The sequence below is a fragment of the Haliaeetus albicilla genome, chromosome 4 (assembly GCF_947461875.1).
Source record: "Haliaeetus albicilla chromosome 4, bHalAlb1.1, whole genome shotgun sequence".
NCBI classification, from domain to species: domain Eukaryota; kingdom Metazoa; phylum Chordata; class Aves; order Accipitriformes; family Accipitridae; genus Haliaeetus; species Haliaeetus albicilla.
The window spans coordinates 12,002,464-12,019,200 of NC_091486.1; the positions used below are offsets into that span (position 1 = coordinate 12,002,464).

At 44.3% G+C, this 16,737-nt stretch overlaps 1 protein-coding gene across 9 annotated transcripts in view; it reads right to left on the bottom strand.

The window, feature by feature from the left end:
• KALRN (kalirin RhoGEF kinase) overlaps nt 1-16,737 on the bottom strand; it is a 530,488-nt gene that overhangs the window by 20,683 nt on the left and 493,068 nt on the right. For 5 of the 9 annotated variants that reach the window (XM_069780931.1, XM_069780932.1, XM_069780930.1 and 2 more), the window contains 4 exons: nt 13,642-13,880; nt 12,495-12,742; nt 9,174-9,297; nt 7,784-7,843 (listed from right to left, as the gene is read on the bottom strand). In XM_069780931.1, the coding sequence (XP_069637032.1) occupies nt 7,784-7,843; nt 9,174-9,297; nt 12,495-12,742; nt 13,642-13,880 (671 nt within the window). Of the gene's footprint in view, nt 1-7,783; nt 7,844-8,910; nt 8,995-9,173; nt 9,298-12,494; nt 12,743-13,641; nt 13,881-16,737 lie in introns of those variants that run through there. The other 4 variants (XR_011324291.1, XM_069780935.1, XM_069780934.1 and 1 more) reach the window with 4 other exon arrangements.

Below are 16,737 nucleotides of genomic sequence, written 5' to 3' on the forward strand. Positions count from 1 at the left end.
GGAATATCAGAAAGAAAATTACCACTCCTAGATAATATTGGAAGAGTCTATGGGTAAAATTTACATTTCCTTTGCTAAAACTTCATCTGTTAATTAATAAAATGTTACCTAACAACACCCCCACAGCCATGTCGCAGCTTTTTCCTGCTGTAAGCTTGGACAAAAATAAAATCCTGTTTGCACGAGAATATTTAAGTGCTACCAAAGTGATTTAACACATCACTTAATTAGGCAATGGGATTTGGTCTACTTTGGAGGGGGTCAAATGACGGGGTGAGAGGGGCAGAAATAGGAAAGCAAAGGTTCACAGACAGATCTGCGGCCAGAAGCCAGCTCTGCTGGCTCCCAGGTCCGCTCCCAGGCCCTGGGGGTTTGCTGCCTCTCTCTGCAGGCTGGCTGGGTTTCAAGGCTATGGGTGGATAGCAGGCGATAACAGACTCCACAGAGTCCTTCTAGATTTAGTGCAAGACCTTTGAAGATGATTTCTTCATTTGCCAAATAGATTTTTAATCCCCGTGGGTGGAGAGGAGGGCTCCAGAGCGTGGCCCCGCTGCCTCGGAGGACGGGAGCTCGTATACTGCTTGTCAGCACAGCCTCCTGCCGGTGCCGTGGCTGGTTTCCCTTATGGACGGACTTTCCGAGCACCTTCCAGAGCCTCTTGAAAATGATGGTGTGTGCAAAAAAAGCTGGAAAAGCTGTCAAAATCCATGCAAGTAACTCTTCCCAATTATCTTCCTCTTTCTTGGGGCTTTTACAGAGAGACGAAAGCTAGGCCATGTTGCTCTTAAGAGCAGAAATCCTTGCCAGCGAGGGACCTGGGGCGGGCTGCTGGTGGGCTGTGCACTGAAATGGGGATTACGGGCATGGGGGTGCAGCTCCCCTGCAGCCACCGAGGCTCGGGGGCCAGCATCCTGCACCCGCGGCACACGATGCTGCCAGAGATGCTCGCATGGGCAATGCAGTGGGCTCCAAATCCAAGGGACTTCTCCCTCAGAGAAAAAGAGGTGAAAGACCACCTTCTCTGGCATGTTTTTGCCCTTTTTAAATGCGCTGCTCGCCCTAGGGAGCTCCCACACAAGCCAAAGGGCAGCGGTGGTGTTTGCGGGGGTGATGCAGGAGTCCTGGTTTCTGTACATCACTCCCTCAGGGAACGCTCCGCACTGCTTTGAGATTACGGGGTGGAAGAAAACCCTGCTGGTTATGTGGCTTTTGTGGAGTTTTACTCAGCCCTGAAACCCCACTCGGGCCGTAGCCGTTTGAGCGAGGATCTCACAGCCCAGCCCTCAGCCAAGCATCCCCGGCCACGGCAGCCATGAGCGGGGGAAGGCAGCCTGGGGTCTCAGGCTGACAAGGGCTCCCTGAAGAAATCCCAGCAAACACCACCTGCACCACTGCATCTGCCAGTCTGGCCTGTGAGCGAATAAACTCATGGGGATGGAACTACCCAACGCAAAAACTTCTCACACCATCTTCAGTGTCAGTCCACACCAGGCAAACACAAACCCTGAGGGATGCAACTCAGTTGGCAATGCAGCCGCTCTTCAGGTAAGAAACACAGCTGGCTCTTTTTTCTAGGAACATAAATTTATCTGAAATGAGATAGATTTATTTTTTCCATTGGATGAAATACCTGTAGCCCGGTCCAGGGTTGGTGAAAACTTGTAACGCTCCTTCCACAGCCAGGAGAGTTTCTGTTTCTGTTTTCCCATACAGGGATGGCTGAAAATGGAAACCCCACACAAGGTGACAAAGGCAGACCATGAAATGGCCTCTGCTCAAGTGATGTGGGTCTAACTCTGACCAGACAAAGACAGGGAGCTGGAGGGAGGAGGGGTGAGATAAAGAAATGGGAGGATGGGTCAGGGTTATTCAATAAAAAAAGCCAGAAATAGATCTTGCTTCTCCCTCCTCCAGCCTGGGCTGTTTCAGGGCTCAAACCAAAAAAGGCACGAGGCGTGCCTTTGGGGACCTGCAGGGATCTAAGTGACTTAGATCTAAGTGACTTAAGCATAACTTAGGGTTAACAGTCAGGCTTTAGAAAAGCAGCAGAGCTGCTGCCTCCAGCAGCTTGATATTCTGCAGTACTGGCCCACTTTTTTCCTGGTTTGTTACACTCATGTTTTAAAGATAGAAAGGCATCTGCAGCAGTAGCAGCAAAGTCCACTTGCAAAGTGACTCCAACCACCCTAATTCTTAGCAAGAGCTTATCTTGCATATATGCACACATGCTGTATCTTGGAGGGAGTGAGAAACCATTCTGCAATGCCAACTGGTCCTGAAACACTCTGCAAGTGCAGCTCGGCCGTCTGTGAGGGCTTCTCACCTTGGCCAGGGTTTGCTTCTCCGTTGCAGAGATGTCCTCGCCATGCCTAACCCATCTCCCTGGAGGGCACTTGATCCCAGCCCAGACACATGCAATGCACAGAAGGGCCCAGCAGATGCCCAGATTTTTCCAATGCCACATTTCAGTCCCATTTTAAGGGAATGCATCAAAAACAGGAGCGAGAATATTTTTTCCCCCAAAACATAAGACTAGGCTGCAAACCAAGCCCTCTGTAATAAGATCCATGCTTTATCTAAACAGTAGAGGGCATGTTTACTCCAAGACAAGCAGCTCAGCGTTTTGTAAACACTAAATGGCACTTCTTGTTCACTGAGTTAAAATAAAATATTGACGCATTTGCACATGCTGGTAGCAGAGTCAGCAGCATGTTCCTTGCTCCCTCACTCACCCCCCCCCCCCCAATGATTCTCAGAAAAAAAATGAAATGAGTTACAGAGGAATTAAGCCAACTGTAACTTGTAGGAAAAGATCTACCAATCTGTCTCTGACTAGGTCAACTTTTACTTTGAGACTTTTGGGGGGACAAGCTCACAGTGTCACCAGCCTCCCCTCCCCCCCAAAAGAAACAAATTAGCAAGAGAAATTTCTTGATAAAAGGAGCAAATAAGGATCCCACTACACATGGATAGATGTTACCAAAAGGAAAATAGAATTTAAAATAGGAGAATGGTATCTGATGAAATGTCCCACGGCATCAGCCTTTTGGTGGGGATGGGGGATGCCTTCTGGCACCCAGCATGGATGGGCTCAGCTGCCTCTGAGACTGATGGAGAAGCCACAAGGGACGCTGACTGTTGTACAAGCACCCATGCAAAGCAGAAGTCCTCTTGCCCTCATCATGCTCTTGCTGCGAGGCCCTAACGGCTGGTGTACTTCAAGGGCTGTAGCTGTGGCATGTCTCTGGTACTCCAGGCACTGCGTTCTAGCACTCTACCCCCTCCCTGCAGATGAAGTAGGTCACTTCTTTCTTTTCCAAAAGCTAAACCACCGTGCCTGCGCTGCCAGCTCAGGCTATGTCACACCTGATGAGCCACCTTGCTGGTCAGTCTCAGCAATCCCTGGCCACTCAGGGCAGCAGGGCAGCGGTGTCACCCATGGAGGCCACCCCAGGGAAACACAGGAGGTTCTCAGGATGGTACTTGTTCATACTGTGATAACAGGCCAGGAAAGGCTTTCTTAACAGTATTGTGCAAGATCTCACCAAGAGAGTATTTTAGATCTGCTCTGGAGATGGACAATTTGAGGCAGGGGGTGAAGGCATTTGCCTAAAGCACTTGGGAACTCTTGGCCCGAGCTGAGCGTTGACTTGGAGCCAACGCTGTATCCACCAAACCATTACTTACTCAACCACTTGGACTGTGAGGGTGCTAACAAAATGTTTTTCCCTACAGGATGTTTCCTAGTGCTTATCTTGCCTTAAGTGTCTCTGAGTAGTTCTTAACATGCTAAAATGTCATAACTGAAAAAAATAGATTACGAAGCCCAACTTACGTACCTTGGCAATAGCCCAGCTCATTAATCTAATGATGGCACTTCCACTGGCTTGGGGTGGGCCTGGATTTCATCTCTCCTTTGCACAGCTAAGAAACTGGAACAAACATTAGACGCTCGTTGACAGTTGTGTGTTGTTCAGGATTACTTGTAATGCACTGCAGTCGGAGTCGCGCTGTGCAAAACAAGACATCTGGAGCTATGTCAGATCCCTACACGTGAGGTATTCCCAAAGCCTGGAAGAGCTGCTCTGAATTTAGTGAGGTTTAGCTCAGTCAGGTCTTCTGACTGCTGGAAGGACATTCACTTAGACGAGAGGTAGCCCAATGGGATCTGCACAGTTGACTTATGACCCTTTCAGCAATATCGAAACCCCATGAGACATTACGACACAGAATTGTAGGACAATTAGTTGTGTCATTGTCCAGGACCCCAGACTTGGGTGTGGATGATATTTACTGATTCACAAGGGCATACACCTTCTTCCCAGAAGTGGAGTTGCCTGTCCCTGTGCAATTAGCTACAGACATGTGGAAAGGGAGTCTCTGATCTTTCTTAAATATAGGTTACTCCTATCCCTCACGTGGCTACACATGTTCCTTAAGTACCTGCTCCTTGTGCCTAACAAGTGAGTTTGCACCTTCTGTTTTGTGAAACAACAGCACAAAGCAGAAAACTAGGGAAAAAGACCCCAAATTTCATTTCCATCCCTATGCACTTTCATTACGTATTAATAAACAAAGAGAAAAGAAGCAGCCACCAAGAGATACTATTTCTATCAAAGTAACAATGAATGGAAAGTTCTCCAGGGCCAGCGTGACCCTGTGTGGGCAAAAACACAGTAATGACATTTCAGCAATTTTAAACAGTCACCCAGAATTCCACTTTTCTGCTCTCCCTATGTATGTTCTCCAAATTTCTTTCTGTCTATCCTTCCCCTTGAAACAAAGGCAAAGTGCTTCAGAAATCTGGAATCTGCTGAAGAGAGATATGTGGTATTTTATAAATAGCAAGCAAAGCTAGATCTGAAAGATGACAATAGCTGTGGGACTTCATGGATACTACGACCAGCTTACCAACTTCTTGCGCACTGAGTAGGCTGGAGGTAAATTGCACCGACATTTCCAAGTAATTAGTATGTCTGCTTTGCATTTAGAGACTGCTCTCTATTCCAGCACTGGGTGCACGTTCTCATGCACGACGGGAGGAAGAAGGACGTCAGGGGTGACAGTCCTATAAGAGAAGCCAGGTGACTTGCCCTGTTATTACCTGGCTGTAATAATAGCTATAGACAACTCCACCTTAATGACACAGGTAGGGCCTCATGCACCTCTGAATGGTGATGGCCAGGACACAGCTCTCCTACCAGAACGCCCAGCGTCTATAAAATCCATCATGAGCTGAGCCAGGTGTGAGGACAAGGTCTTCCCCCTCCTCCGGCAGCCAGTCACACTGTCTCCAGCTCCCCTGGGAGCTTGCCAGTGGCTCTGCTGGGACGTACCATGCAGAGTAAGGAAAGGAAAACCAGGTGAGATGCTGATTTTCACTGCACACACAGGTTGGGATGGAGAGGTAGCACAGCTGTTGAACAATTATTGAAGCTTAGAACACAAAGCCTAAAAGACCGATGAAGCCCTGGACCAGGCTCTGGTGGTGGAAGTAGCTTGCCTTGCCTCTGTTTTAATGAGAAAAGACTTCAGCTCCCAAGGCCTTAATAAAGTTCATTTCTCATAACACGTTTGAAAAGGACCATCAAAAGCACTCATAATGAAGGGAAAGGGAGAACAACTGTGGCTTCCAGTAGTGCCTACCCCAGACCTTTACAGACTAGACTTCCCCATGGCCTCTTCTAGGGCTTCATGAGCATTTTCTGAGCCTGCCCTTGCTCTGCTCCCTCTGGATGATTTTGTTTAGTTTATACTGGGTATCAGCAATCCCCCCCCCCCCCCAATATTTCTTAGCTGGACCAGCGAGCTGACCACACTCACTCCAGGCTGCAGATGTACTAAAACCAGCACAAAGTGAGGGCCATGCTGCTCCTTGCAGGGCAGTCTGACCTTAGTAAGTCACCCCCACAACTGCACTCTGGTTTTCTCTTGCTCTGCCATTTTAAACATTTGCTCAGCCCCAAAGAGTTTTGCTGAGAAGCAGACTTGAGCTTTCCAAGCCATGAGGAACCTTGTGGCTCCTCAGGACTGCAGTGCACGGACACTGTCACCTCCAGTAAGTGACCTGGGAGATGCAGCATGGCATTTCTGAGAGTAAATCAAGTCACATACCAGGCACACAGTTACTCCCCCAACAGCAGATTCATACCATAGCTAAGACTTCACATCAGTGTCTTTTGGTTTAACCAAAAAGGCTCTTATCTCCTAAACTTCAGAGAGGGAGGCAAGAACTGTAGACTGTACCATGGTAAAAAACCCAAATCAAATAAAAAGACCCACGTAGAGTATGCTATAACTAACTAGAAATGCTGACAGCGTAAGGACTCAGATACCTTCCACTGACAATTTTGAAACATCTGGTTTTCCTCCTATTGAGCAAACTCAAAACACAGAAATCCTCTGAAAAAAGAATGGCAATTCTCACCCAGCTCTGTACCATACACCTGTATCTCAGCCACCTTTTACTCCACAGGGCAATTTTCAGTGATCTAAAGCTTACACAGACTTACGTGCAATAACTGGGCACTGCCTTGTAACAAATACGTATACTTCTAGTTGTTACCTGTGACTGGCAAAATGCTCTTTGAAAATGCAAACACACTCCTGAGAGTAATGCAGCTTTAGTGGTAAGAACTATTCAAACTCCAGGATGTCAGCTGGGTCAAAAACTTTCCTTTAGTACACGTTCCCTTCTCAAAGATGTGTTTCTGTGCACCAACACAATTAAAATAAAAGAGAGCCTTCAGGTTAATAGTTGAGGTGCTGCATCTCAATACACTTCTCCCACTATTTATTCCCTCCAGGAAGAAGATCAGCTTTCTTTTGCAGGATGTTTATAGTGCAGCCTGGCTAACAGCATCTTGGATATCTCCTAGGACACAGATATCCCTGTTCTCCAATGACCTGCCCCATCATCCCTACAAAATCACGTATGTCTCTCTGAACCTTGTCTTTGCCTGTTTCGGTAGGAAGGTCTTTCAGCCTTGGTACAATGTATACAAATGCTTGGTCACTATACACAGAAAAAATGGGTCCTGCAAGATATTAACTGAGGAGAACCAGATATATAACTCTTTATGATTTTAAGCTCTTTCGGGCTCTCTCAACAAGGCATGTCTCGGTCACTCCACTAGAACCGGTGGCTTCACACTGGAAAAAGAGTAGTGTAATGGATTGTAACTTAGGTCCCTCTATCTGCATCAGCCTTGTCTGTGATACGGGTACGTGCACGCAACCAGTTTTACCATTCTTCTTCAGTACCTTTACAGAAATGCAGTTTCCCACTCTGCTAGGAGAAAAAAGAAACTTTATCTTTTCTGATCCTCTAGATAATTTAAAGCACTAGTTGTGGCGCAACAACATTTGCTCCGGTGATTTATAACACACGTTTGACTAGCAGCTCAGCATGTATTGCCAGGGCAAGGGGTGTTTTTAATATAGAAAGCTGCTACATTTATGGGCAGTTGACATGCATGCATTATTGTTTCATTGAATGAGGTCCCAGGTGGGAAACAGCAATTGAGGGTGGCTATGTGAGCCTCCAGCTCAGCAGGAGCTTGTTCCTCAGCTTCCTCCACTGCTCCCACCACAAAGGCAGCCCAAACTCCAGTTCAACGCTTGGCAAAACCAGAATTGGCACTTTGTGTGAGTCACACTTAATTGGCACATATGTCCACGAGTGATACAGACCCACCAGCTCCCCTTTCAGCAAAGGCTTTTCAAAACAGGCACATGTTCTTGGAAAAAAAAAATAAAAAATCACAAGGATGATTGTCTCTACCTCCATGCTAGTATTGGGGTCAAGGTCATCACACTCTGATTCCTCTGAGCTGTTTGTCTCCTTGTTTGGCAGCATGAAGAGGAAGAAAGAGAACAAGAAATTAGAAGAGAGATTGGTTAGACAGGGCAGAGCAGCACAGGAATTGTGAGCAGCATGGAAATGGGTAACACTACAGAAAATGCTCTTAAAAACCCAAACAAAACCCAAACCGACAAACAGAACAAGGGAAGCAAAGGCAAAGACATGCTTTTGCCAAAGAAGAAGCCGTGATTCTGCGAGTCGTTCAGGTCGTAAAACCAGAGAGGAAGCAACAGGAGGAAGAACTGTGGCCACCATGCTGACTGCAGGGCTGCCGGCTGGCTGGGCAGTGGGTGCGAGGGACGCCCGGGTTGCAGCGGCAGGGTTCCTCCCTTTGCACATGCCATGGCTATTTCACTAGGCTCACAAGACGGAAAGCCTCCGCAAAGGAAAACACTTAATCATGGGCTCTCCTGGAGAGGGGTGGATCCAAAGGACATGCTAAGTGCTTTCCTGAATCAAGGCTGGGCTTTGGCTGTGTCAAAATCACAAGTGTTTTCTTGCCTCTGTTGGGAGGGAAAGCCCCAGATTAGTCCTGAGCAGGCCTCATGGTCGGTTTATAGGGATGGATCCTCTGAATTGGAGCACAGTAGTCAGGCACCCAGAGCAGAAGATGGAGCTTAACCCCACAGTTCTCAACCTTTTCCATACTGGGAGATCTCAGAGAGAGAGAGACAGACACAGACACACAGACACAGACACACACACACACACAAGACCCTCTCCTGGCAAGACAGAGTCAGCATCTCTGCCCTGTCTGATAAAATGGAAAGAAAAAGGTCATTGAGACCATCTCCCCAGACCAAAACTCTTAAGCATCTCAAGGTTGAGAACCCCTTATCTTAAGATGTGGTGAAATGCTGGCTTAAAGAAAACTCATCAACTTCAGCAAGGCCATTGGTTCACCCAGTGGCTTTCTCACCACTGCAGCTGCTCTGATGGAGCCGCAGATTGGGCTAGGTCAGAGGTCAGTAAATCACTATTGTCCCAATTTTAAGAACAGTTATTTAACCATATACATAGTTGTTTTTTTAATGAAGATTACTTACTTGTGTGTGGGATGCCACAAAAAAGAAAACAAAAAACAAAGGCTGCATTTTATCTTGCATGCAAAAATCCTGCTAAAATGGATACTACAAAAAAAAAAAGGAAAAAAAAAAAGATAACTGAAGTGGAAAAAAAAAACCAACAAAAAAACAAAAAACCAACCCAAAATCACCGCCCCCTCCCTCTCACAGGAGAGGATGCTATAGGGGGTGAAAAGGATGGGAAGCAGGAGAGCAGCACACAGCTTTCAGATGGCCTTACTCACTTTAACAGAGACTTTGTTCCCCAGAATATCCTTGGATTTACGTGGCCCATTGGCTTCATTTTTGCCACTGCTCTCCTTTTCCGCCCGCTTTCTCATGCGCAGGGTATGCCATGAACATGACTTCCTGTTGTACCAAAAAACGCAGCAATCAAACGGCAAATCATAGCAGGAAGGAAGGATTTGGAAAGGGGAACCAGCATCCACATTTGCGATTACTGCAATTCCCTAGAAGGTGAAAGCCACTGGCAATATGCCTATCTCAATCTGAGCAATGAGAGTTGAAGTTAAAAACCAAACCAAACAGTTCTGCGAAGCAGATGTTGTGCCACACTTGCTGTTTAAATGCATGGAGCACGGAAAAAATGCCCATGATGGAAGCAGGCAACTAGAACTTGGTCATCTGGTTTCAGGGACTTCGTCTTGCATTGCCACAAATAGAAATTGATTTTATTTTTGCTACAGTTAAAAGGTCAATTCAGCCCTCAGTCTTGTTGGTTAAAAGCACTGAAACAAATGTAAATACAGGAGAACAGTCTTAAGAGATTACTCAGTAAAGCAAATTAAAAAAATTTAAGAAATTCAAGGTGTTGCTCCCTACATGTTGCTCAGAACATGAATAGCTCAACAAATAGGAGCTACATCATTAACTTTCCAAGAGATAAGTGATTTCCTAGAATGCTGTGCCTCTCAAGACCAAGAATTTCCCATTTGATTTTGCCAATCCGGTTAGAGAGGACATCAGTCAGTTCATGGTTTTTGGCCAGCACCACAGCAGGCAGGATTTCCAGTACATTTTTCACCCCTCATTACTGTTCCTATGACCTTACTCTTGGAAAAAAAAAATAGACCATGTCACCCTTTGTAAGAGCAATGCTGTGTTGACAACAGAAATTGCACATCAAAGCAGACATAAAAAATTAAGAAAAAACAAAAGAGTTCTTAATATGGATTTCATTTGGTTTAAATAGGGGACAGGTTAGGGGGGTATTTGGGAAGGGGTATGTTGTCCAAGCAGAAAGCTCTCAAAACAGCAGTGTGATGAGCTGGGATCCAGGTTCAAAGCATCTGCCCACCTTTAAGTCATGCAAATTTGATTTGCATGTTTAAGCCCAATGGTTGGCACATGTCATGTCTACAGTACCTTGATACATTTTACAAAGCAAGTTGCATGTAATCCAACGATCACCTGCGATGCCAATAAAACGCAGTATGTTAGCAAGGTAGGACTCCAAGGATGCCCCACACAGCCGACGCTCCCCCATGAACACTGCGTCTGATTCCTAAGTGGTTTTTGGCTATACTTCAGCACCTGATGGGAGTTGTACAATAGCTCAAATTTTAAAAAAGTAATCTAACAGCCTCCCAACAGCTGGCTGCCACTGACAAAAGATTGAAGTGGGTCATATCGACTGTTTTGCAATGAGGATTAGTGTCTCCACTGCAAACAGCTGGCACGGCCAGTCATGTTCGAGCACAAGGAGCACCAAAGCACCCTGCACATCTCAGCCAGACAGTGAATGCTGTCTGATACTTGGGCGTTTCTGGAGGAGGTCCAAATTAGATGTGCAGAGCAGAAGTTATCCACCACTTCAGGACTGTTACATTTTCCTTTAAGATAGGGTAAGAGTCAAGGACGTGGCTGATGGACTCCCTGACCTATCAGTGAATAATACATGGTGCCAACACTACTGGATAGACCACATATTTTGTGTACAGTATTTGTCAACAGAAGAAACAGTTTTATTACTTATACTAATTAGTCAATACGATCTGGCAGACTAGACAGGGCTAAAGGTAACACCAGCTCCAGGTCATTTTTTACCCATAGGACTTCTATTATTCAAGCCTCTTTCTGGTTTCAGAGTTGTTTTAGCTGTTTGAGTCTGAAAACATGATTTAAGATTTTAAATCTCACTGCAGTGAGAAAGAGAGAGGGGTGACGCATGTGTCTTTCCATTTTGTTATGCCTTCCTGAGCACAACTCATCCGACTACATAATTGGACTCTGAATTTGACTGTACAGCTGCCACAAAATCGGAATCTTCACCAGGAGCCTGGTGCCGTGGATGAATCTAAGGGCACGTGGTTGCATACTGTGGTTAGAGAGGAACGCGGGAATGGCTGTGGCAGATGTGCAAGAGACGTGCAATTCATAGTAGCATTCCTTACTGACTGACAGGTAAAGTCGTCATTTCTCCTAACAAACTGCAGCAAAGATCAAATTATTGTTTTTAGTGAATCTGTCACAAAATCTTTCCTCGTGTTCAATTCTGTGCCTTGAGGTACTCATGTAAGGTAACACAATTTGTAGCATACATCAGGCATTACCATCTAGTCATTTTAGATGTTAAAAGAAATCAACAGGTATTACTGAAAAGAGGGTTGTACCTTCTGTATTTAATACCAAAAAAACACTTTCTTGCATTAGTCATTTCAGACTGACAAATTTCTAAAAATCAGAAAAGAAAAATATATATCCACACATTTGTTAAATAAGCAACAAAATGTTATAAACAAAAAAAACCAAACCAAAACAAAACCAAAAAAAGGGTCAAACTAGTTCTTTTACCTCATTAAAACATGCTCATGGTGAAAATTTATTTTACATATTTAAAATAGTACATTTAAAATTAGTTACATTACAGGTACAATGATGAACATTGCGACTATCCATTATATTGCACAACCTGACTTCATCAATATGAGTTTGTTTCTTTTTCCTTTTTTTCTTAAATAGTGCAAAATACTTTATACAGGAATGTACTTGGATGGGGGTCTTGCAAACCAAAAAATATATTACAAAAGTTACTGCGAACAGAAAAAAAAACCAAACCAAACCAAAATAAAAAAAAGATACAAGCTGTACAAGGAAATTGCCATAGACAACAAAATCTCTCCTCCTTGAGAAGCAAACCTCAGTCCAACACGGGGCCTGGATTTTTTGTGGTTTTTTTTTTTTTTTTTGCTAGATGCTGTTATAACCAATATATAGATTAGTAACTTAATACAACATAAATATAAGTCCAGTCCAAGCAGGTCCATGTTGGTGTAAAATGGTGTAACGTAAAACATATCTTTAACCATCTATGGTTTTATTTCTCTCCAAAGGATAAACAAAACCCCACAAAGTGAAAATAAGCAAAACCCAAGCTATCCACCATGGCTGCCCGACGCTGCGGATTGACCACTCAGCTTGTTCCAATGGCACTGTAGATAAAAATCAGCAGGAATTCCCTACCATTTGGGTTTGTTTATTTATTTATTTATTTTTTCCTCAAAAAATCCACACAGTGCTCCCAGCGAAGCCAACATGGCACTTACTTGATGCTTCCGTCGCTATTATCTGTAGTGGATTTAGTGAGGGGAGCCAAGATATTGCCGGGGATCCATCCTTCAGCGGCTGGAGAGTGGTCATTTGCAGGCTGGTACACCAGGAACATGTTCTGCTGGTTGATAGCAAGGATCTGAACCACCTCTCCTTGATTCACACAGATCTCATCCTCCTTCAGTGCATAGTAATCTTTAATCACGACCATGGAAGAGGTCCCATTGCACCCTCCCAAATCAGTCTGTGAAAATGGACACAACAGAAACCGGTGAGCAGGCGGTGCTGAGGAACCTGCCTTTTCCAGCAGCAATCCCACTAGTTCATTTCCAGCCTAACTGTACCAGGGAAAAAGATACAGAACACTTAAAGTTCACATTGGTAGAAAGGGATTTTAAGGTTCTGAAAGGCAGCAGTAATCTGACACAAACCAGCCTCCTATTTCATATTAGATTTCACAGCTGCTAGCGACGGTGCCCCAGCCACGTTCTCATTTGTGTGGTTTTACAGATGAACGATCTGCTCTGAGCCAAATGGGGGAAAGACCAATGAAGGCTCAATGTTAGAAGCCAAATGAACACTCACACATCTCATGATCTTAAATATAGGTCATATTGGAAAGTGGCTTTGGTCAACCACAGCCAGCAGCAGGGTCCAAACACTGCTGGTTACTGACTCTGGTGGTTTGTGTGCAGGGCACATGCACCCAAATTAGATCCTTCAACTGGCACCCTGCGAGCTGTTATGTGGGAAAAGGTCTAAACTCTTCTATGCTGTCAGAGTAGACCTCTTCAGGAATGGGTGGTTAATGGATATTAGAGAAGCCTGAATATTGCTGCTGCCAGTACTGCAAATGGATATTCAGTTCACCAGGTCTGCAAACACAGAGTCCTGAAAAACGCTGGGATCAGTGCTCCAGCCTCCAGGGTCAGGCTCTGCCTCCATTTCCCAGCTGAAGTGCCACCCATCTGGATGCCTGAGCTTTCACAGTCTCTGTTTAATCCCAAATCACATTTTACACCATTGCTTCAGTATGTTGATCCCTGTTGACCTGGTTAGCTGATAATTAAAGCTAACTTCACAGATTGTCTATGGTATAAGAAATGGGCTATGAGATCATGCTTTATCAGATGAGCTCAGTACCTTGCTTTGTTCATACTTGTCTCCGGGCTGTGAGTGTTCATACCCTGTGCTGCCGTTGGAGGTAGATATCTTCAGGGGTGGGAGAGATGGGTTACGGCTTGTAGCCTTCAAAGGCTTCTCAGACCCTACTGGAACAGAAGAATAGGGTCTGCTGTTGGGCTGAGGGACCCTACCGGTCTGGGGCCTCAGCACTGCTGAGCTACTTTCTTTGCGTTGGTACTCTATAGGAGACTGTAGCGCTGCAAAAGAGGACGAGAATTAGCTATATGCTTTCAATGGTGTTGCAAAGGGATGCAGAGAGTGTGTGGGGTGATTCAATCGGAGCGTACACATAAGTTGCACACCAAACGGGAACAGAAGATGCCACCCATGGAAGCACGCAGCATGTTCATGGCTAGACAGGACGCAAGCATGTTACACTGCGCTGCACGTGAACTGAACACAACACTCCATGCTACTGTGAAGAACAGCTGCTCTAACCAAAACAGTGGGCTAAAATATTTGCCATTTATAGCATACATGATTGCATTCATTTGTTTGAAATTGCACAAATTAATTGCATCCTGTAGCCAAAATAAATGAAAGCCTGAATAAGAGATGCAGAGTTCATTTACAGTGAATTTTGCTATCATCAAAAAACACAGGTCAAGACCCATAAGTCTCATTTGCATATTCCCAAGAGAGTGTGACTACTAAATACTCTTCAGACGTGATGCACTGCAACTCGGCTCTCTCTGTGCTTTCTGTAGTAACTACTTTGGTTCCAGGAAACTGCTGGAAATGACCAGCAAGTGAGGAAGTATAGATGGCATAAAGACATTAATCCCAGCAGTCCAGACCTCTCCAGAAAACACCCACAAGCAACATTAAACAGCTTCATAAGCCTCAAAAAAAGTCTGCTTGTGAGAGTGTACATTTCATAGTCATGGAGAGAGCTCACACTGGGAAAAGGAAGGATAAAAATGCCAGATGGTAAAGAAATAAAGAATTTGTTATGTTTGGAGGAAAAGGGATCAGGGCTGGGACTCACAGTGAATGGGAAAGAAACAGATTTGCTAGGCTCAGACTACCATCCCCAGACCTATGGGTTTGGTTTTTTGCATGTCATGTGGCTTTAATGGATGATTTACAGTCAGTTAATACTGTATACATGCACCAGACTAAACGTACTGGAATGCAGAGAGACTAGTCTAGCAAGAGGCAGACAGAGGACATAATGTCATAGCATCAGCCCAACCAGGGAACCACAACAGAAGGAATGTCTTTCCCAACAAGAGGAAAGGAAAGAAAAACAGAAAGGCTCAGCACCACAGAGCATAATCTCTAGCATTCCTCTTCCAGAGAAAGGCAAGACTACTCCAACAAGAAATCACTTAATACTATAGAAAAAGAGACTTAAAAAAAAAAAAAAAAAAGTTAAGGAGGATGCCAGATCACCATTTTCTTCAAAAGGACACAAACATAGACCTGTAGCAATCTGGAAGATTATTTGGCTCCAAAACCTACGCAGTGACCCTTGTCACAACAGTGCTTCGTATTTATGCCACAGTGACTACCAGTTTCACTCGCTTACCTCAACTGCAGTGGAAAATGCTTTGGTCCAGCTGCAGATCAGCCATAGAGGACAAAGAAGGTTGGGGAGAACTTTGACAATGATTTTGACAGTGATGGTGACCTTTTTCTAGTATATACAGTAGATTAAGCTGCAAGGTCTTTAGCAGTAAGATCTGAATGAATACTTATCAATCTGTCTCAAAACAATCTATCCTACTCAGTGCTTTTAAAGGGTATTTAGTTGAGTGTCCACTTGTGACTACTAATTCCACCATTAACTATCACAGTGATGCCTGGCTTCCAGCCTCCTGTTCAACATCTGTTAGTATTCTTACGAGCTACTGGCAAAAATCAGTGTCCATGTACTTGCGTGCTCTCTCTTTCTCTCTCAAAAATGTCACAAAACACGATTAAAAAAAGGTACAGATCAATGGCATTTTGCTTATGAAAAAATATCCATCAATGACATATTTTCTATGCAGCTTGCTTGCTAAAGCAAAATGAAAGAACGGTCACTATAGCCAATCATCTCGTGCACAGTCTGTTTCTCAAGCTTAGCAGCTTTTGCTTTTCCAAGGAAAAATATAAAAAGCTTGAATATTACAGTGTAATTGCAACAAGTTTTACATTTCTGAACTGTGAATGCAAATACTATGCTCTGTACATAGCCCCATACTCTTCAGGGCTTCCCTGCTGAAGACAGAAAATCAGAGACAGCTTGGGCAAGAACTCCCAGGGAATATTTTGTTATTAAGTTTACGCAGCATTGGCTCAGTGTGGATTTAATATTATTTTAAAGACAGAAAACATCCACTTTAATGAAATGCAAAGCTAAAGAACATATTTAAAGATTAGTCAGCCTCAATAAGATTACATCCTAAAAGCCACTTAAATTGTTCTGGACTGGACAGGCTCTACTGGATACAATACCATTTTCTTGGATCTTATTTATAGGTTTAAAGTAAATCCTTAAGCCTGTGTTTTAATATAAATCTATTTTTACCTCTAGCTTCAGAGATACTGACGATTATGTTCCTAACCCATCAAATTCCTTGCTGGCCTCACAGAAGATAGGCTAAATAGGGGCTGTGAAGATGCTTCAGTAGAAAAAGGGGCTCAGAGGGCAGCAAGTGTTTAGAGGATAAGAGTGAACACATCAAAAATAAAACAATGAGTAAGAAAGATGTGGAAGGGACAGAAAACCCCTGCAGTAGTCTCTGTGGAGTTCTCACTGTGGAGTTCTCACAAGGTTAAAAAAAAAATTTCTGCAGCCAACCTTTGGTAGAACTTACTTATATTCCAATAATCCCTCATTCAAAGCCAACTGCACAGACAGAAAACTGGCAAGTTTTGGTACCAGCTGGTCAAACTGGAGAACTTAGACTACTCACCTCACCAATGTATTTAAGGAATCATTTTACTGTGGTTGTATGAGGCCCTTTCTATTCCAAGTCATGAAAACTCAATATCAAGTTTTGGAATCACAGGTGAAACACTGTTTCCTTTCTCAGCTCAGCCATAGTTTCTGAAATGTCACTAACA